We start from the raw sequence: 21,181 nt of genomic DNA, 5'->3' as shown, positions 1-21,181 counted from the left end.
GTAAGAGTAAATAAAACCTTTGTAATTAAAATAGCATCTCAAATAACGTGAGGGTAAAAGGCTCACATTCACATCTTAAACATTTTCATAATAAAATACGTCAATTTTCAAAGTAATTTAAGAGAATAAAAACTATGTCCCAAAAACCAGGAATTAATGACATAAGAAATCCAAATCACAAAATGAAATATCCTAATTTATCCTATGGTGTCACTTATCCTGATCAGACTTCCCATCTAAGCATCGATCGTCATGGAACCCATCAGCATTAGGCTGAAAAACACCTGCAAACACAAATGGAAACACATACAAGAACAAACAAATGAGTGAGAAATATCTCATTCAAGCTCAATGTACGGAAGTAATCATTAGGTAACCACACACACAAAAATAGTTATAGTGAGAAACATTTATCATGCAATGATGTCATGGACTCTTTTGATGGAACTAGGTAGGTAAGATGGAATGATAAACCTCCCTTGCCTTGTTCCTTACAAGATATTGTCCTTGAACGCAATTCCGGAGAAGGAAGATAAGTAGAGAACCAGATTTGGTTTGAACCAAATCAAGATGGAAGCACCCTAGCCTAAGAGAGAAAAAGGAATGCTCACAGATTCACCTAGAAGTACTAAAAATTCCTAAGGCTAAGCAAAGTTCCACAGAGACTTTTGGGGGAGAATTTGTTGAATGAAGTTTTCAAATTTCTCAAATGTTCAAAAGTGACTACATGAATGATGGAGGAAGGCTTATATAGGCACAAATGAATGTTAGATGGCGCCAAGGTCCAAAGCTCACATTTAGCACCTAAATTTGAATTCAAATGTGAATTTGAATTCAAATTTTCATCTCCCATGTGCTTGGCCGTGAATCATGGTGCTATCATGCATTTATGTTTCATTTGGCAAGCATTTAGGGTTGATTTGAGTGTGCACCAATTCAGCCACTCATGGTTAAAAACATGTGATTCAAATGCAACTTAAATGACTTCCAAATGAAACCTAGTTTTGCTTAATTAGCCTATTTAAGTAATCCTTCAATTTTCCTAGTCTAAAGGCCTAAATACAATGGCCAACCAAATACAAACATTAGGAAATAATAAAAGAAACAAAATGAGCCCTATATTGGGTACCAAAAGTCCAAAGGCCCATAAAGCCCAAAACTAGGCCTATGAAGCCTAAGGCCCAAAATCCTATTCTAAGTGGTCCAAAATACAAGACCAAAATATATGAAACATATACTAATGCAAATACAAGGTAATGTAAATCTCGAGGTGTTGCCCATGTGAGGAGAAACTTGGGCCCACCAAGCCCATCGGGCCTATTGGGCTCCAAACTAGCCCAAATCTTCATGTCTAGCCCATTCCTCTTGAATCCTTCAATGTGTCACCTCTTGCCCTCACAGGCATGATTCCATCACATTTATCATGCAATGATGCCATGGACTCGACTTACAAATGTATTCATGTGGCGCCAATCACGTATCTCACACATATCACTAGTATGATGCCGAAGCAACACACCTGGAGTAGTTTAGGAGGACATGCAGGGCTCAACCCTTTAATTGCACTCTCAACTTGAAGGATGTATTGCTAGGGTTTCATCAGGATAGCAAAGTTGCGCAAGATACGTCCCAAGCACACAAACGGACGCAATTGGAACTTCTAAACCGCGTTATCCCCTAGGACACCCCCAAGTTGTTACACAAAAAGGGTATTTCCTAACAGTGTATTCCACATCATACCCCGCACATAGATGCATATGATGCATATCACACAAATCTTAATACCACAGACTCTTCATGTCACTTATCACTTATATCACATTACACATTTGTATATTTACACTTTCACCATGATCATACACATATTTGGATCCATAATAAACATTTCATAATTAATTTGTAGTTCAAAAACAACATAAAACAAGAGGATGCAAACTAGGGTCCAGCCCGAGCTCGCGCCCAATGCGATCACGTGCCCAACGTGCCTATTAGCACGCACGACGAATTTAAGACCGCACCAAAAGCGAAGGGACATGACCAGCGTGCCTGGTGAATTAAATGTCCTAGGACATGCACCCGGCGGGGCCCCCTAGGAAATCCTGCCTGATAAGGTTTTCCACGTGCTCGGTGCGGAAGACCCTGGGGACCTTTGTCCCTAAATTAACATGTGCCCGACGCGGTGAACCACGCCTGACGCAATGCACAAAGTTGCAATCCTAGAACATCGTGAATTTCACTATTATCACATGTATTCATCAAAACATACAATCCATTTGGTACAAACATTCTACTATTCATCCAGATCACAAAAAAAGCATACAATTTAGGCTTAAACACATCAAATCATACCAATTAATTATATCCCTAATTGTTTCGCATAGGATTTCTCATAGGAACTCATAGAGCACTTTAAATCAGATCAACACATATCAACTATTAAAATTAAACACATACTCCACACTCAGAATTCCACAAGGAACACAACATAACAATTAGAAATCAAAATAAAAAACATTTATTCTACCCTATCCTATAGGCATATATCATGCAATGGATTGAGGGCCAATCCTACTACCAATAATTATCCCCGCACCTTGAGCAAGGTTTCTTACTCCTCCATACCTTGATGAATCGAAGGTGAAGTGTGAACGGTCCCCCTGGTGATCTCCTCTTCTTGGTTCTCCTGAGTCTTCAGAGCACATAGTAGAGAAAGTAAGCAAAAGTGAGAAACGTGAAATAACCCCATAGCCTTATTCACTTATAATAATAATAATAATAACAAATTACCATTACAACCATCCTTCACCTTTTTATAAAACAATTAATATAATCAAAATACATTTTCTCTTTTTAATCAAAATATATGCTTAACTTTAATAAAATACATTTTCATAAAAATATGTCTTATATCAAATAATCAAAATACTAATTAAAATCATGCTTTTATATAAAAATAAAGTTCATGTAAAATAGTTAAATAACATTAAAAATCCTTCTAATAAACACATTAAAACATTAAAATAAATACTAGCATTTTATTAATATAGTTTATAAAAATTGGGGTGTTACACATCACAACACTCTCACTAGAAGAAAATACACCAGTGGCACGTCAAGATAGTTATGTTCGCCAAGTTTCATCCCATACACACAACGTGGCAAGACTGAGGCTCCTAAACCTAGTTATTTGATGGAAAACCACCCTTGGAGCTTCATGTGGGACCCATTACAAGGTTTATGGCTAAGATAGTAGAGAAGGATAGAGGAGACACCATGCCCAGGGCTATGCTCATCATGTGTGTAGAGTTTTAATCCTCTCTTAAGCCTATCATTAGTAGTATAGGATTTATTGCTTTTATTTCTCATTTTATCCTTGTATTTTTGGTACTTTAGATATTAGGATTTATTTACTTTGTATTTCCTATTTTACCCTTGTATTTTGGGTATCTTAGAGTTTAAGATTTATTTGCTTTATATTTCTTATTTTACCCTTGTAATTTAGGATTTTTAGAGTTTAGGACTTGGATTTCTAGGGTATTATAAGTGGGCATGTTCATGAGAGGTTCTTTTGGGCTAAGTGAAGCATTGGCTTAAGTGGGAGGGCACCTAGGTTGCATATTCCTATCATGCATCTAGTTGTAACTTAACTTAAACCCAAAAGATGCCTTTTTGACCTAGACATGTGCGACACATGGAGACCACATTTAGGTCTCATTTAGGATGCATTTCTTTGTCATTTTGGAAGGAAATGATCATCTAATGATAACCTAGTCGTCACATTCTCTAGGGTTTATGACATCACCCCTCACTTATAAATACCCTAGGCTAGGCATTTCGTATACACTTTGGATATTGATATAGAGTGAGCCTTTGAGCCTTTATATTTTCCGTAGTCTCCCTTGGTCTTTTTTGGCCACCACCATCAACTCTCCACCTTGAGTGATAAACCCTAGGAGTGGCCTTCATATATCTTGGAGTGAGCGAAACCCTAGAGTACATCTCAAGCATTGCATCAAACACCTTCCTTTCCCTCTAACATTTTCGGCCATCATCATCTATCACAAGCTAGAGCTCTTAGAGAATCAATATCCTTGGATTCAAGGAGACCTCCCATTAGTATTCTTCACCCATCAATGCTAGGAGGGTTTCCATCATTATTCCTAAGGTCGTGGAATCCCCAAGCTTCCAAACAAGGGGGACCTTCCCTGACAACGTATTTTACATCATACCCATCAGATGAAAAACACTTTTATGCAAATCATGAATGTCACTTGGTAAATTTGACTCAAAATTCGATGAAGCAATCCTTTTAGGCTATGTTTTGCATAGTAAGGCTTATAGAGTCTTTAATAAAAAAGAACTATTGTTGTTAAGGAACCCTTGCACTTTGTGCTTGAGGAAACCAACCCTCAAAATGATAAATTTGGGACCATAAATGATGTTGGAGAGTTTCTAGATGGTGTGTACATGGTAGTGAACCTAAGGATAAGCAAAAAGCAAGTGTGCCTAGAGGAACCAAAGAGAAAATTAGTGATGAACTACCTAAGGAGTGGAAAACTACCCATGACCTATCAATAGACAACATTATTGGAGATAATAGACAACATTATTGGAGATATTAGTAAAGGTGTAGCCACTAGACATACCATTAGAAATATTTTTACACATTGGCTTTTGTGTCACAAATAGAACACAACTATAGAAAAATTTATTATAGATGAACATTAGCTAGTTGTTATGCAAGAGGAACTAAACGAGTTTAAGAGGAATGATGTATGGGATTTAGTCCCTTTGTTAACTGATCACCCTATCATAGGTACTAAGTGGATTTTTAGAAATAAGCTTGATGAATCTAGTATTATAATTAGAAATAAAGCAAATTTAGTTGTTGAAGGTTATAATCAAGAAGAATTATGATAAGACTTATGCCCCTATAGGTTGGGTAAAAGCTATTCGGTTGCTACTAGCATATGCATCTATTATGGACTTTAAGCTTTATCAAATGGTTATCAAAAGTGCATTTTTAAATGGTTTGGTTCAAGAAGTGTACGTTCATCAACCCCCTAGACTTGTTGATTTTAAATTTCATAATCATGTATTTAAATTGAAAAAGGCAATTTATGAACTAAAACAAGCCCCTAGGTCATGGTATTAAAGGTTGAGTAAATTCATGCTTGATAATAACTTTGTAAGGGGTAAAGTAGATAACACATTGTTTGTGAAAATTTTTGGAAATCACCTTATGCTTGTTCAAGTTTATGTGGATGACATAGTATTTTGTGCTATTAATCCCTCTTTATGTCAAGAATTTGCTGAGACAATGCAAAATGAGTTTGAAATGTCTATGATGGAAGAATTGACATTCTTATTGGGATTACAAATAAAGCAACTCAAAAATGGATTTTTCATAAGCCAATCAAAGTACTGTAATGAACTATTAAAGAAGTTTGGCATCGAAAGTTTCAAGGAAGTTGTCACATCAATCTTAACTTCATGTAGTCTTAACCTGGATGAAAAAGGAACAATTATAGACGCATCAAAATATAGAGGTATAATTGTGATGGAGTCCCTCCCTCCATGGTTGATGATGGTGTGATGAAGGGAGACACCTTGCCCATGATTTAGGCTCACCAGAGGTTAGACAAAAGGGAGGTTGATGGGGGGAGAAAGGAAGGTAGGCGTGAGATAGTGTTGAATGGCGGAAGTGTTTGGTGAATGGTGTATGGTTGCTCAAGGTTGGCTCACTCCAAGTGTAGGTGGAGGCCACTCTAGGGTTTCACTCTCCAAGGGTGGAGAATGAAGGGGGTTAGCCGAAGTTAACCTAGGGACTAAGGATGAGATGTTGAGGCATAAAATGCTCACTCAAAATCTATATAATCCAAAGTATTTGCAAGGTGTGGTGCATTGGGTATTTATAGGAGGGGAGACATCTAGGGTTGCATTTGGAGTAGGCAAATGCACTTCAAATGAAATGCAAATGAACCCTAGATGCAACTTGGTGGCCAAGGATGGAATCTTTGGGTTTAGATTGGCTATATCTAGGTGCATGATAAGACCATGCAACCTTTGCCCTCCACTTGGGCCTAAGCCTTTCTAACACCAAAAATAGACCCAATAACACCAAAAACATGCGTCACCCTCTAATTAACACCCAAGCCCAAAATTAAAAACCTAATTATCTAGAGCACCCCATAATACAAGGGTAAAATGGGAAATACAAGGGAAAATAAATTCTAAGTCCTAAACACCCCAAAATACAAGGGTAAAATTGGAATCAAGCAATAAAATTCTATACTACTTCAAATTGGGCCTAGGAGATGGATTCATACATGGTATCTCTCCAATCTCCTAGCCATGGTCCATGTGATGGGTCTCACATGAAGTACCATGGATGGTCCTCCATCATCCCCTCCTTCTTGAGAAGGATTTGACTTCAAATCTTCAAGCTCTTCCATTCCATTGATCCTTCAATAAGATGTGAAACCACAATTAGGGAAGTAAAATACTAAAACTTAGCTATGCAATCCTTAAGTACACAATTTGTTGAATGAAAATGTTAGGGTCAGTGGGGAGAATTTTCAAAAGTTGTGGTGACCCCATGTAATTCATTCACTAAATTATCTATCTTAGGGATTGGGTGCCTTTTATGCAATGATGGCTTTCTAAAATGGTGCACATCCTCTATTGCCATCTTTTTTTGGCACCAAAAGAAAGAGGATGGCACAAGGGTTAAGGTTCTCTCGAACCTAGTCCTTTTTCTTCAAAGGAAAAATTCTTTTTTTTTTCTTTTCTTTTTGTTTTTGTTTTTACTTTTCTCTTCTTCATCTTTCTTAGCCTTTAGTTTGAGTTGGTCCTCATTCACTTGAGAGGGTGATAGAGGACACCACACAAACTTCTTACCTAAGTGTTGGAAACTTATTTTATTTGTGAGGCCATCATGGATTGTTTGCTTGTCAAATTGCCATGGCCTCCCGAGCAAGACATGACTAACCTCTAATGGCACTATGTCACACAAAACTTCTTCTTTATACTTGCAAATAGAGATTGGTATGCTTGCTTGTTGGTTAACTACAACACCTCTTTCCTCACTGATCCATTGCATTTTGTAAGGTTTAGGATGAGGTTTTGTAGTTAAGGCTAGCTTATCAACCAATCTAGCACTACAACAATTAGAATTAGACCCACTATCGACAATGAGAGAACAAGTGCTTTCTAAGACCTTGCATTTTGTTTGAAACAAGTTCTCTCTTTGTGATTGGCCAATTTCACTAGGTTGGTTGTTAAGGAGCCTTCTAACCAACAATAAGTCTCCTTCACAAGGTAAGATTTCTTCCTTGTATTATAAAACTTCTTCTTCATCACTTGAAGATGAGGAAGTAGCTTCATCAAGGCTACTATAGTGATCTTGGCCCTTTAAAAGCATGGTTTTCTTGGTGGGACATTGTGAAGCAATGTGCCCTCGCCCAAGACACTTGAAACACTTGATGTCACTTGTTTTAGTGTCTTTGGAAGATGCCTTAAAAGATGATGTTTCTTTTTCTTTTTCTTTTTCTTCTTTGGGATAAGGTACGGAAGAGTGGCCCTCCTTCTTGAAACTCTTGGAATAAGATGGAGTGGAGTCTTTTCGAAAATTTTTCCTTTTAAGTTGATGCTCCACCCTTGAACAAAGTTGAACAAGTTCATTTAAATCTCTATAAGGTAAAAGTTCAACTTTGTCTCTTATTTCAAGGTTTAAACCACTTTGAAATCTTGAGATTGTGGTCCTTTCTTCCTCCCTAATCCCAGCCCTCATCATTAGCAACTCCATAGATTGCCTATATTCTTCCATACTAGAGGACCCTTGTTTCAATCTTTGAAGCTTATCCATAAGCTCTCGGTCATAGTATGGAGGAATATGCCTCCTTCTCAAGGCACTACGGAGCTCATTCCAATATTGGATTGGGGGCTCATGATTTATTCTCCTTTCGTTTTCTAAGGAGGTCCACCAATACATAGCGCCCTTGGAAGCTAAGGGTTGCTAAAGAAACCTTCTTATCTTCACTCACTCCATGGCAAGAGAAAAGTTGTTCCACTTTCATTTCCCAATCTAAATAATTTTCAACATTATCTTTGCCATGAAATGGGGGAAGAGTGATGTTGGGTTCCCTATTGGAAGACTCCCTATGTCTATGTTGCCTTGGGGGTCTTTGATAGTAATCATCATTGTGATGACTACTATAGAAGATATCACTTGGAGGTTGGGTATGATGCCCTTCCTCCTCATGAATAGTTGAAGGTACCATATGCCCCTTGCCTTTTGATGATATGGGGGAAGTGACTTTTGGTCTTGAACCACTAGCCTCACCCCCCACAACTAGCCTAGCAAGCAATCTTCTTATTTCTTCATTATTTTTTTCAAACTCTTTTTCTTTTCTTCTCAACTCTTCTTCTCTTTTTATATTTTCCTCTTCTTTTTTTCTTAGGTAATTCTTGAGTTGCCTAAGTTCATCCCTAACACTAGACTTAGAACTACATGAATTATGACCATGGACACTAGAATGATCACTCATCTTTGATCCAAAAAGGTTTTCACAAAGTTGTTTCAAAAAAAGTTTGAAAAAGTTTTCACAAAGAGTGAGTGATAAAAAGTTTTCAAAAGGTTTTCAAGGTGCAAGATGGGTAGGAAAAGGCCTAAGTGTACAAAGTGAACTATCAAAAGGAGGTGGACTACTAGGAATCACTTAAAAACCAAGCCTTTTCAAGTAAAAATCACAAAGCCTTTTCCACTTTTCTCACAAAACAAGTTGGCACAACAATAAAGTGTGTGTGTGCACGTTACCCCTAGTAGGCAAAAACAAGCCTTCTAAACGTAATTGGAAGCAAAGATAAAACCCTAACAATTATACTACCAAAAACTATAAAACATGCAAAAGGAAAGCACTTAAAACATACTCTAGTCGAAGTCCTAGGTGAAGGTTTTCAAATCACCTTCAACTACACGAACTAAAACCAAAGTGAAGAGGTTTAGAAATGGCCAATTACAAACCAAAAAAATGAATGAAACCAAGGCCCAAAATACAAGAGGCCGAAAAGGAAAATCAAGTAAAAATATGAAAAGCCAAAAAAAATTCTAGGTCTTCAACTCCTCCACTTGGGTCCCTTCACAATGAGCAAACTTGTTAGTCCTCTCCAAGTGTTTAAACACTCCTTTTTTGTGGTGTAAATCCCTCCAAAGGCTAGGTTTGGATTCGGTTCACTCCTCCACTCAAATCCACCAAAAGTTTGCTAGTTTGCTAGATAGGTTCTTCACCTACATTCAAAATGAAACCAACCCAAAGAGCAAGAGTCCAAGAAATAAAAACTGAAAAAACACAATTAGGAAAGGCTAAACTCAGAGAGAATTGACTGAGACAAAACAAAGAGGCCAAAGAAAAGACAAACTAAAAAATTAAGACACAATTAAAAAGGAAGCACACAAAAGAGTATTCCTAGAATGGCACTAGAATGGATTAGTGTTTAGTCCACTTGCTTAAGTCTTTTATATGATTTGGTCCAGCCACTCTTAAGGTCTCAAAATAGGTTCAAAATGTCACAAGTCCAACTCCCAAATGCATAGGTAAAGGTCCAAGTCCACAAGTCTAGCAACAAGTCCTTTTTTTTTTTGTTCTATTTTCACGTCAATTTTTTTTTTTTTTATATTCCTTGGGTCCAATTTCTTTCTTTAATGTTCAGCCCATTTGTTGCTTAGGTTTTTCACTTGTGGGTGGTGAAAATTAGGCCAAGTTTAGGAGAAAGAGATGAGGACAAGTGGCGGTTTCTTAGGTGCTTTAGGAAATCTTTTTAGTGGAATTGGTTTTGTACTATTTAGGACAATTTGTTTTGTACTACTTCAAATTGGGCCTAGGAGATGGATTCATACATGGTATCTCTCCAATCTCCTAGCCATGGTCCATGTGATGGGTCTCACATGAAGTACCATGGATGGTCCTCCATCAAATTGGATCTCTTTTATATCTAACAACTGGTAAACTTAATATATATAATATTTGTATGCTTATGTGCAAGATTTCAAGCTAATCTTAAAGATTCACATATGATTGCTGTAAAAATAATATTAAAGTATCTAAGAGGAGCTATAAATGTTGGATTATGCTTTCCTATGGGTGTTTCTCTAAGTCTAATAGGATATTCAGATTTTGATTATGCAAGGTGTGGATTAGATAGGAAGAGCATTAGTGCCACATATCATTTTTTAAGGAGTGCATTAGTCTCATGGCATAGTAAGAAACAAGCTTGTGTTGCCTTAAGTACAATTAACACTAAAGTACATAGTTGTTGAAAGTTGTTATGCTCAACTTCTATGGATGAAACAAAAAACAATGGACTATGGTGTGAAGTTACTTAATAACCTACATAGGTGTGATAATACTAGTGTCATAAACCTTACTAAGAATCCAATCTTGTATTTTAGAACTAAACATATAGAGATAAGACGTCACTTTCTTAAAAACCATGTTCAAAAAAGTGATTGCATAGTGAAATTCATTGACACAAATGGAAAATTAGTTGATATATTCACTAAGCCTTTACTTAGAGATAGATTTAGTCTTCTTAGAAATGAGTTAGGAATTTTTAGTGAATTATGTATAAATTGAACTTTAAAGTGTTTGTGGTTGTTGTTTGTGTTGGTTGAATATTGGTATGTAAGTTGCTTGAACGAATAATTCAATTAAGTATGTTTGTGTGAAAAAATAAGGGTGTTAAATTTTCAAAATTGACTACTCCATATTGGAATAATTGATTAAAGTAAGTTTTAATAGATTATTTTTATACAAGTACGCATAAGTGTCTAGAATAATCGATTATTTGGTCAAATAATCAATTATCTGGGTTTTGAAAACCTATAATCGATTATTTCGGTTTTGAAAAACTAAGTGTTGCTGAAGTAATCAATTATTTCAAGTAATAGTTGAATATTTAAGGAAATAATCAATTATTTAGCGTAGATCAGCTTTTAATGGTGATTTTGTTGGTACAAATAATTGATTATTTTATGTCTGATGGTATTCCATGTATTTTCAAATATACGTTATGCATGCCAACCCCCAACCACCTTATCACTTTGTGTAAAACAACACCTCTTCACTACCTAATTGATTTCTAACACTTATAACTCTTGAAGTCTTCATGTTTTCATTACAAATACAATATTCTAAACTTAAATCTCTTCACACATTGACATTGAGCAAACCCTTGTCCTAATATCTCTCTTAAATCCTCAATCTCTTCAACTCTTATTCTATGAAATTACCCATGGCTTCATTATCTTTAAAGCATCCATGAAAACTTGAAATGAATAGGAGAAAAAGGTTATTTTCCTCAACTAGGCAACATTGGTCAACCAGTGGTTTCTAGTGGAGGATACCCAAAATGAATTATTTGAATGGTATGCTAGGAGAAGGGTTATACCACCAAAGACCCTCAACCTTGACTAGTTCACAAGTGAAGGCTTCACGTTTGCATCACTTTTTGGAGTTTCAAGGGTTAAAGACTTTTTTGGAACTTCAAAGACCCTACTATCCTGATTTGGTAAGGGTTTTCTTTTGTTTAGTAACTAGTAATGGTGGTGTTACAAGTGCTAATGTTAAATGTGTGCTTGTGAAGTTTAATGGACCTACTTTTCTCAATGTTGTTGGTCTCAAAGGTTCAGGTCTTAAGAGACCTCAAAGTGTTGACTTTGATGGTTTCAATGACATGATAACATTTTTGTTAAGTCAATAGACTATTTTGGATCCCTCAAGCTTTAGAGTTTTAATGTTAACAAATGAAACATTTTTGTAAGAGAAAATGTCTTTGAAAACTCTTATTAGACGAAATGTAAGACACAAATCGTCTATAAGACAATGTAAATCAGACGAAACATATTATTTGCCTCATGTACATTATATTCATATTATTTATTAATACTAACGATGAAATGTGCATTGAATGCTTCATTCCTTAATAAATCGAACCATAAAGCCATCTTGGAACTCACAAATCTATTAAAGAGAAAAATCATGCTTTCCGTTGTCGCAACTCGAAAAATTTGATCTTACAACCAATGGTTTCGACTACCATTGTAAAAAGAAAATATTTTCAAAAGTCCAATAATGACCTTAATAACCAAAATTGGGTTTGGGGTCAATTACATGTAGGGAAGGTATTAAGCACCCCTACAGCGCCCTAAATTGATACCCTATGATGAAGCTAGCATAATAAGAATTAATGGATTAAATATCAGATCTCCTTTATTAACAATTTTTTACATGCATGAAATTTAAATTACACGAATTAACCTAAGATGTCTACATGGTTATTTCTTTTTATTTGAAATAATACTTATGAAAATAAAGAAGTATAGAAAAGAGAAGAGTATTGACTGAAATACCTCTTGATTAAGCTTTATTGGATCTTCAAATAAAGAGATCTATTAGGTGTTTTTTGACTACCTTTCACACTATAGAATACCTCACAAATCTCAAGAAATACAAAGAGATAGATGAAGAGAATTTTTTAGCTATATGAGACCTCTTAGATGAATTTTTCCAGCCCTAGGAGCAATGCCCGAGTCTTCTACTTATAGATGCCAGAATGGCCTATTTCAGTTTTCGAACGACTCATTCTGGATCAGTTTGTTATGAGTTAAATTGGAATCCAGAATAGTCCGTTTTAGTGTCAAAATGGCCCATTCCAGATGTGAACCTGACTCGTAACTACCTATGCTAGAACAGCCTGTTCTGGCCCGTTCTCAACTAGGGTTTCAAGGCCTTTTAGCAATTTTAAAAGGCCTGTTCCAGATTGGGAATGGCCCATTCTAGATTGGGAACGGCCCGTTCCGGGCTACTAAATCACCCTTATTGGACTTTAGGCCTTCTGATGTCATATCATGTCGTTTCTATGCTTCGAGAGCTCCTTTTCTTCATAATTAAAGTTCATTTCTTTGTTTGTAGGTCCGAACGAAATTAGGTATCTACAACTACCCCTCTTTACTTATCCTTTGGGATATCTAGGTGTTTGCTTTTTCGAAGGCAAGTAAAGACGTAGACATTTCGTCCAGGTCTTCTCCTTGTCTCTTTGTGCGGGTGCTTCATATTGTTTCTTTTGAACAGGTGGGTTTGTTTGTGTCCTTACACTTTAGAGTAGCTAAGTGTTGGGTTGCATACTCCATTAGGTAACAAGGGTGACAAACTATACACCTGACTTTCAGTCTTTGAGTAGATGCTCCATGTCATTTGTTCTAGTTGCTTTTCTTGTGGTGATGAGGTGAAGATCTGAGTCTTCTCTCTTGTTTTGATAGTAGATGCCTCCACGTTGTCTCCTTCAGGTAGATGGTGTTTACCTGTATCCTTGCCCCTTAGAGCAACTTAGTGTTGGTGAATGCTCTGTCAGGTGTCAAGGGTGGTAAACTGCACCATCTAGGCCTACAGCTCGATGTAGATGCTTCCTGCTACTTTTGCTTGTCCCGTGGTAGTGTGATCTTTATTCGTAGCTCGTTGATGAGAGAGTATGTTTTGAGCTCAGCCTCTCTAGGACGGACTGATATTTGAGGCTTTAGTGGACCCAATCCGAGTCAAGTGCCAATTTTGGGGGTCTAGCAACCCTTTCTGAACTTGTACTTGTTTTGAGGGTTCGGAAACCTTTTTCGCGCTTGTAGTAGTTTTGAGGGTCTAGCAACCTTTTCTGCTCTTGTACTAGTTTTGAGGGCTCAGCAACCTTTTTCGCTTTTGTACTAGTTTTGAGGGTCTAGTAACCATTTCCGCTCTTGTACTAGTTTTTGAGAGTCTAACAACCATTTTTGCTCTTGTACTAGTTTTAAGGTTTTAGCAACCTTTTCTGATCTAGTACTAGTTTTGAGAGTCTAGCAACATTTTTGAATCTTGTACTAGTTTTAAGGGTCTAGCAACCTTTTCTGATCTTTTACTTGTTTTGAAGGTCTAACAACCTTTTCTAATCTTGTACTTGAGGAACTTGACGGTGTCTTCTCATTGGTGTTATGGGATGTCCTTCGGTTTGACAAGTAGGGGAATGCCTATGATGCCTTCCGTTTTTGGGCTAGGGATAACGGGATGTGTGATGCCCCACTAGGTGAGTATTGAAGTGCCTCTCTGTCGCAGCCCAAAAATTTCTGATCTTGCGACTAATGGTTTAAACATCCTTTTAAAGATCTCATCAATTAAGGAATGCCCGGACACCAGACTAATCCTTAATCAATGGTTTTGAAAATAGGTTCTATGGAGTCGCCACCAATGTTTTACTCAAAACATTGGAAAAAGAAAAGATTTTTAAAAGATCCAATAATGGCCTTGATAACCAGAATTGGGTTCGGGGGTCGGTTACGTGTAAGGAAGGTATTAAGCACCCTTACAACGCCCTAAATCGGTACCCTATGATGAAGTTAATGCAATAAGAAATAATAAATTAAATATTATACCCCCTTTTATTGATGATTATTTACATGATTTAAAATTTAAATTAACAATTGACTCTAAAATATCTACATGATTGCTCTTATTATAAACAATATTTATCAAATGTAAGAAATAAAATAGAGAGAAGAAAATTGATTTGAATACCTCTTGAACGAACTCTATTAATCTTCAAAGATGGAGATTTGGGTGCTTTCTGGCAACCTTTCACACTACAATACCTCACAAAAATATCAAGAAATACAAAAAGAGAGGGGAAGAGAGAAAAAGAGAGAAATTTCGAGCTATAGGAAGTCTGGACGAAATTTCGGAGTCCGGAAAAATGAGCCCCAACTGTCTATTTATAGGCTTCGGGGAGGGGGTCCAGAACGGGCCGTTCCAAAATTGGAACGGCCGTTCTGGATATGGCCGTTGTGCCTTAATTTGGACCCTGGAACGGCCCGTTCTGAAACCAGAACGGCCCGTTCTGGGGTGCTGGTTTAGCCCATTTTTAGGAGACTGGAACGGCCCGTTCCAGTTTACAAAATAGAGGCCTTTCAAAATCCTTGGAACGGCCCATTCCAATTCGAGAACGGCCCGTTCCAGTCTTGGGAACGGCCCGTTCCGATTTTGGAACGGCGCGTTCCGGGACACTGAAAATGTCTGATTTGGGCTTCTGGGTTCCCTAATGTCCTATCTTGTCGCTTGCACTCTTCGGAAGTTCCTTCCCTTCATGACAGAGATCCATGTCCTTGTTTGTGTGCCCCCCGGACGAAATTGGGTGTCTACACTCTCCAGGCGTCTTCATTAAGGAATGTGATGAGTGGCAAAGATTATGATGTTCCTGCCGTGTGAGTATTGTGATGCCTCTTCAGGCATCTTCCTTGAAGATGTGTGTGTGGCAAGAATTTTGTGTTTCTCTCACCAAGTGAGTATTATGATGCCTCTCCAAGCGCCTTGTTGTGGTAGGAGTATTTTTCTGAATTTTTATTTCGTTAACTTCGACTTTTTCATGCTTAAAGCTTGCCTCTTTTTTTATGGATGTGAATGTTTGCTTATTCCTCTTGGATAGGTTTTGTTTTGTCTTGCTGCTGTTGTTCTTTTCTTTGCTTAGTGGCTTTGGAACCACTTTTAGAGGGTACCCTTGCTTCTACGTCCCCATGTAGATATGGTTTTGGCCCTTGTGGCCTTGCTCGGGCTGTCGGGTCTTTTTGACATTTGTGGATGCTTCGGCTCGAGAACTCCCTTCTCAAGTAATCTAATCTAATCATTGTTGTGAGGGGACCCTGGCCCTTGCTTGTGGACAGATCCCCTAGCTGAGGATATTTCTGAGTCTTGATTTCATTATGATTTTAGCTTTAGCTCTTTTTTTTTTTTTGAAGCTTTGCCTCTTTCTATTTTGTCTTTTTTTGTCATCATTAGTGGAGGGATTCCTTCCTATGATGATGTTATTTGCTGAATCTTTATTGATAAAGTATTATTTTGGAAACCACTCCTGGCTTTGGTTAGGAAGCCATTCCTGGTCTTAGCATTGTCTTGGATCATCCTTCATTTGGTTGAGGAGTAACGCGCGATAACCTTTTCATGCTTATAGGCTTGCTTGTTTGGTCGATTCCACTTTGTTCTACTGTTGACATGTCTTTCCTTGGTGACACATAGAATCCTTGGGATTGGCTTTGTCAGGCGAGGCTTTTGACACGGCTTCGGCTCTTACTTAGTTATTGAGCTTTCACGAGTGTTTTGTCTTGATGACTCTCTCTGACCCATAGCAAGTATAATGCATGGATGCATGGATGCAAATGAAAATGCAAGATAGGAATGAATATTATTATTATTTTATTACTTTCTCTTTTTCTTTTTTTTTGTTTTTGTGTAACGCCTTCCATATGCCCCTACCACATATGCATGTGATGCGGTTTATGCTGGTGTTTTGTTCCTAAAAAATGCAATTCAGATTTTAATGTCAGGAAATCATACAGTATGTGTTATGGTCAATGTTGACGATTCCTTTTTTGTCCGTGCCATTTTTTATTATTACCGGGACATATTTCTTTGAACCCAAGGTTTTAGTGGCTCCTTAATTATCTGGTCAATGTGTAGTCAAATGTCTCCAAACTTCTTTTAGGGGCGTCTTGATCTTCCCTTTGTGAGTATGCACTGTGCATTTTTCGTGTATCTTTTCAGTACCGTTTTAATGCCATAAGGGTCAAGAGAAAAGAAGGAAAGGGATGTTTGTATATATTTTTTTTCAAAAAGGGTTGTTAGAAGGGATTTTTTTTTCAAAACGGTTTTTTAGAAGAAAGGCTGGCCAAGTTGGACTTTAGTGTTTAGGGTTATTAAACAAAATGTATTTGCTACAGGGAAGTTATCGTTGTGTTTTAGCCGTTTTGGAAAATGGAGTGATGACTCGGGATCGTGCCTTGGTTACATGATTCCCCATGAGCTATCTTTCAGTTTTTGACTCAAGTTGCTACCTTAATGTCCTAACTTTTTCCTAAGTTGCTTGGAATGTGTTCCCTAGCGAACATTTTTCTTTTGATCCTTATTTTGCCTAGGTTACCCCCTTTTTCTTATGGGTCTCCTAACAAATCTCGCCCTTTTTTTTGCATAGCCCCTGTCACAACCCGAAAATTTCCGATCTCGCGACTAATGGTTTAGACATCCTTTTAAAAGTCTCATCAATTAAGGAATGCCCGGACACTAGACTAATCCTTAATTAATGGTTTTGAAAAATGAGTTCATGGAGTCGCCACCAATGTTTTACTCAAAACATTGGAAAAAGAAAAGGTTTTTAAAAATCCAATAATGACCTTGATAACCAGAATTGGGTTCGAGGGTCGGTTACGTGCAGGGAAGGTATTGAGAACCCCTACAACGCCCTTAATTTGTACCTTATGATGAAGTAAACATTATAAATGATAATAATATAAATATTGAATCCCCTTTTATTGATAATATTTACATGCTTGAAATTTAAATTAAACAATTAACTTTAAAATATTTACATGATTGCTTTTATTATAATAATATTTATCAAAAATAAGAAATAAAAGAGAGAGAAGAAGATTGATTAAAATACCTCGTAGCAAGCTTTGTTAGATCTTCCAATATGGAAATTGTAGGTGCTTTGTGGCAACCTTTCACACTACACAAATGCCTCACAATACTCAAGAAATACAACAGGAGAGAGAGAGAGAAAAGTAGAGAAATTTTGAGCTCTAGAGAGTGCTGGACGAAATTTTCGGGGTCTGAAGAACTGTGGCCGAGATTTCTATTTATAGGCATCAGATGTGGGCTGGAACGGCCCGTTCTGGATTCGAAACGGCCCGTTCTGGATTCGGAACGGCCCGTTCTAGATTCGGAACGGCCCATTCCGTATCTGAACGTTATGTATTATTTTGTACCTTAGAACGGCCCATTCCAGGGAATCAGAACGGCCCGTTCTGATTTCAGAACAGCCCGTTCTGGGGTACAAATTTTAGGCCTTTTGATTGGTTTGGAACGCCCCGTTCTGGTCTAGAACGACCTGTTCCAACCTACAATTTTTAGGCCTTTTAGAAGCCTCGGAACGGCCCGTTCCAATTCGAGAAAAGCCCGTTCCAATTAGAGAACGGTCTGTTCCGGACTTGGGAACGACCCGTTCCGATTTTGGAACATCCCGTTCCGGGTCACTAAAAAAGTTAATTTAGGCTTTTGGGCCCTCTAATGTCCTATCTTGTTGTTTGTTTGCCCCCCGGACGAAAATGGGTGTCTACAGCTGCCCCTCTTTACTTGTCCTTTGGAATAGTAATGTGTTCCTTTTCCAAAGGAAAGTAAAGACGTAGACATTTCATCCGAGTCTTCTGTTCATCTCTTTGGTGCTTCTGCGTTGTTTTCCTTAGATAGGTGTATTTGGTCGTATCCTCACTCTTTAGAGCAGTTAAGCATTGATTGCATACTCTATTGGATAACAAGGCTGACAAACTGTACACCTGACCTCCGATCTTCAAGTAGATGCTCCATTGTTTCGGCTCTTAATTGCTTCTCTTGCGATAGTGAGGTGGAGATCCGGTTCTTCAACCTACTGATGTTGAGTATTGTTGTGTCGGCCTCTCCAGGTCGCCTGCTAATGTGAGTATTGTTGTGTCAGCCTCTCCAGGCCACCTGCTGATATTGTGAGTATTTTTATGCCGACCTCTCCAGGCCGCCTGCTGATATTGTAAGTATTGTTGTGTCGGCCTCTCTAAGCCGCCTGCTGATGTTGTGAGTATTGTTGTGCCGGCCTCTCCAGGCCGCCTGCTGATATTGTGAGTATTATTGTGCCGGCCTCTCCAGGCCGCCTGCTGATGTTGTGAGTATTGTTGTGCCGGCCTCTCCAGGCCGCCTGCTGATGTTGTGAGTATTATTGTGCCAGCCTCTCCAGGCCTCCTGCTGATGGTGAGTATTATTATGCCGGCCTCTCCAGGACGCCTGCTGATATTGTGAGTATTATTGTGCTAACCTCTCCAGGCCGCCTGCTGATGGTGAGTATTATTATGCCGGCCTCTCCAGGACACCTGCTGATATTGTGAGTATTATTGTGCCAACCTCTCCAGGCCGCCTGCTGATGGTGAGTATTATTATGTCGGCCTATCCAGGCCGCCTGCTGATGCTGATGATGTGATTGCCTCCTTTCTGTGGGAGGACGTCTGATGAAGACGAGGATTGCTGGTAGGTGGTGCCCTTGTGATGATGGGCAAAGGAGTAAATGCTGAGTATTATTATGCCTGGCCTCTCCAGGCTGCCTGCTGATGATGATGATGTGATTGACCCTTTTCTATGGGAGGACGTCTGATGAAGAAGATAATTACTGGTAGGTGGTGCCCTTGTGATGGTGGGCAAATGAGTTGATGGGTGACAGGGATTCTAGTGTTGCCCCTGCCATGTGAGTATTGTGATGCCTTTCCAGGCGTAATGCTGAGTCCTTTTGATTCATTGATGATTGATTGTTGTGTAATGAAAGACTGCCCCTAGGTGGATGGACATGAGATGTTTGTTGTGCCCCTGTGTTGGTGGGCAGAGAAGTGGATGGCTGGCAGGGATTCCAGTGTTGCCCCTGCCACGTGAGTATTGTGATGCCTCTCCAGGCGCCTTTTTGTGGTAGGTTGGTAAGAGTTTGGTATTATTTTTGTCAATGTGAGTATTGTAATGCCTCTCCAGGCGTCTGCTTGTAATAGGTTTTTTTTCTTCTAATTTTTGTTTTCTTAGCTTTGGCTTTTTCATATGTGAAGCTTGTCTTTTTCTGCTATTTTTATAAATGCTTCAGCTTTTTCAACATGTATGAAGCTTGCCTTTTTCTGTTTTATCTTTTGTTATCATCATTGGTGGAGGGATCCCATCCCATGATGATGTTATTTGCTTAATATTTATTGACGAGTATTATTTTGGAAGCCACTCCTGGCTTTGGTAAGGAGACCATTCCTAGTCTTGGCATTCTCTTGAATCATCCTTCATTCAATTGAGGAGTAGGGCGTTATGGCCTCTTCATGCTTGTGGACTTGATTATTCTTCCTCGTCTGGTTCTATCCTGTCTTGCTGTTGACATGTCTTTTGTTTCTTGGTGGCTATATGAAACCACTTGTATGGAATGCCCTTGTTGGGGGCTATGCTTTTTGACATGATCTTGGCTTTAAGGCACTGTCTAGTTGTTGATCTTTTTTACGAATGCTTCAGCCTCTTGATTCCTCCGACAAGGGATGGATAGACACACACAAAGAATGCAAGAATGCAAAAGAAAATGCAAAGCAGGAATGGATTAGATTTTTTTTTTTTTTAAATTTTTTTGTGAACTTATACCCTTTTGTGCATACTTGTGCTATATGCATGTTATGCAATGATGCTTCTATGCTAATGCTTACAATGCAAATTTATTTTTACTTTTAAGAAACTAATCTATGCGCATTGATCAATGACATGGATTGTTAGCCTTTAGCCTTGTCGAATTCAGTGTTGCTTCTTGAACCTAAGGTTTGCGTAGTGCAGCCCTCTCGCTTGTACCGGATATGATATGTTAGCCCTTAGATTAGGTGTACCTAGACTCTGTTCTAGGACACCTCCATCTTCTCCTTGTGAGTGTTCACTGTGCATACTCCGTGTATCTCTCAAATTTATCTTAATGCCATATAGGTCAAGAGGAAAGAGAGGAAGAGGATATTTTTTTTTTTTTTGTAAAAGTTTTGGTAGAAAGGATTTTTTCAAAAATGGTTTATAGAAGAATGGCTGGCCGAGGTAGGCTAGTGGTTTAGGCTGATGAACAAGCACATTGAAAGTGAGGAAATCATTTTTCACGTTAGCTTATTATTTCCTTCAGAGTTAAGCCATGACTTAGGATTGCATATTGATTAAATGATCTTCTCGAGCCGCCTTTCAGTTTTCAGCTCGGGATGCTACTTTGTCCTAACTTTTGCCTAGGTTACTTGAGATGTGTTCCTTAGCGGACATTTTCTTTTGATCCTTACTTTTTCCTAGGTTACCCTTTTTAATTGTGGGTTGCCTAACAGATCTTACCCTAACTTTTGCGCAGCCCCCTTAGTGGGTTTCCTGCCGGGCCTTTGTGTTTGCAGCATTTGTGATCATTTTTCATTACTCCATTAAAGGGGATGCCCCTTGCACTGATTTCGTTTGGGCCTTTATCCACAAGTCATGCCAAGTTTGATTGATCTTTATGTGTTTTTTTTGTGTATAAAGTCATTGTTTCTAATGACGTCCTTATTTCAAATGTACTTGTTCATTTAGGG

General features: G+C 38.2%; 1 protein-coding gene across 1 annotated transcript in view; it reads right to left on the bottom strand.

The window, feature by feature from the left end:
- Positions 1-210: 210 nt before the first annotated feature.
- The window catches only part of LOC145954742 (uncharacterized), a 33,888-nt gene continuing 12,917 nt past the window's right edge, over positions 211-21,181 (bottom strand). Inside the window, exons 5-6 of the mRNA XM_083069430.1 lie at positions 2,623-2,689; positions 211-284 (exon numbers count right to left, since the gene is read on the bottom strand). Of these exons, the coding sequence (XP_082925556.1) occupies positions 211-284; positions 2,623-2,689 (141 nt within the window). The remainder of the gene's footprint in view (positions 285-2,622; positions 2,690-21,181) is intronic.

The sequence above is a fragment of the Cajanus cajan genome, chromosome 1, assembly GCF_000230855.2.
Source record: "Cajanus cajan strain Asha chromosome 1, NIPB_CcT2T_4, whole genome shotgun sequence".
Taxonomy (NCBI): domain Eukaryota; kingdom Viridiplantae; phylum Streptophyta; class Magnoliopsida; order Fabales; family Fabaceae; genus Cajanus; species Cajanus cajan.
The sequence above is the reverse complement of the archived record's forward strand: the minus strand, read 5'-3'. Positions and strand labels throughout refer to the sequence as shown.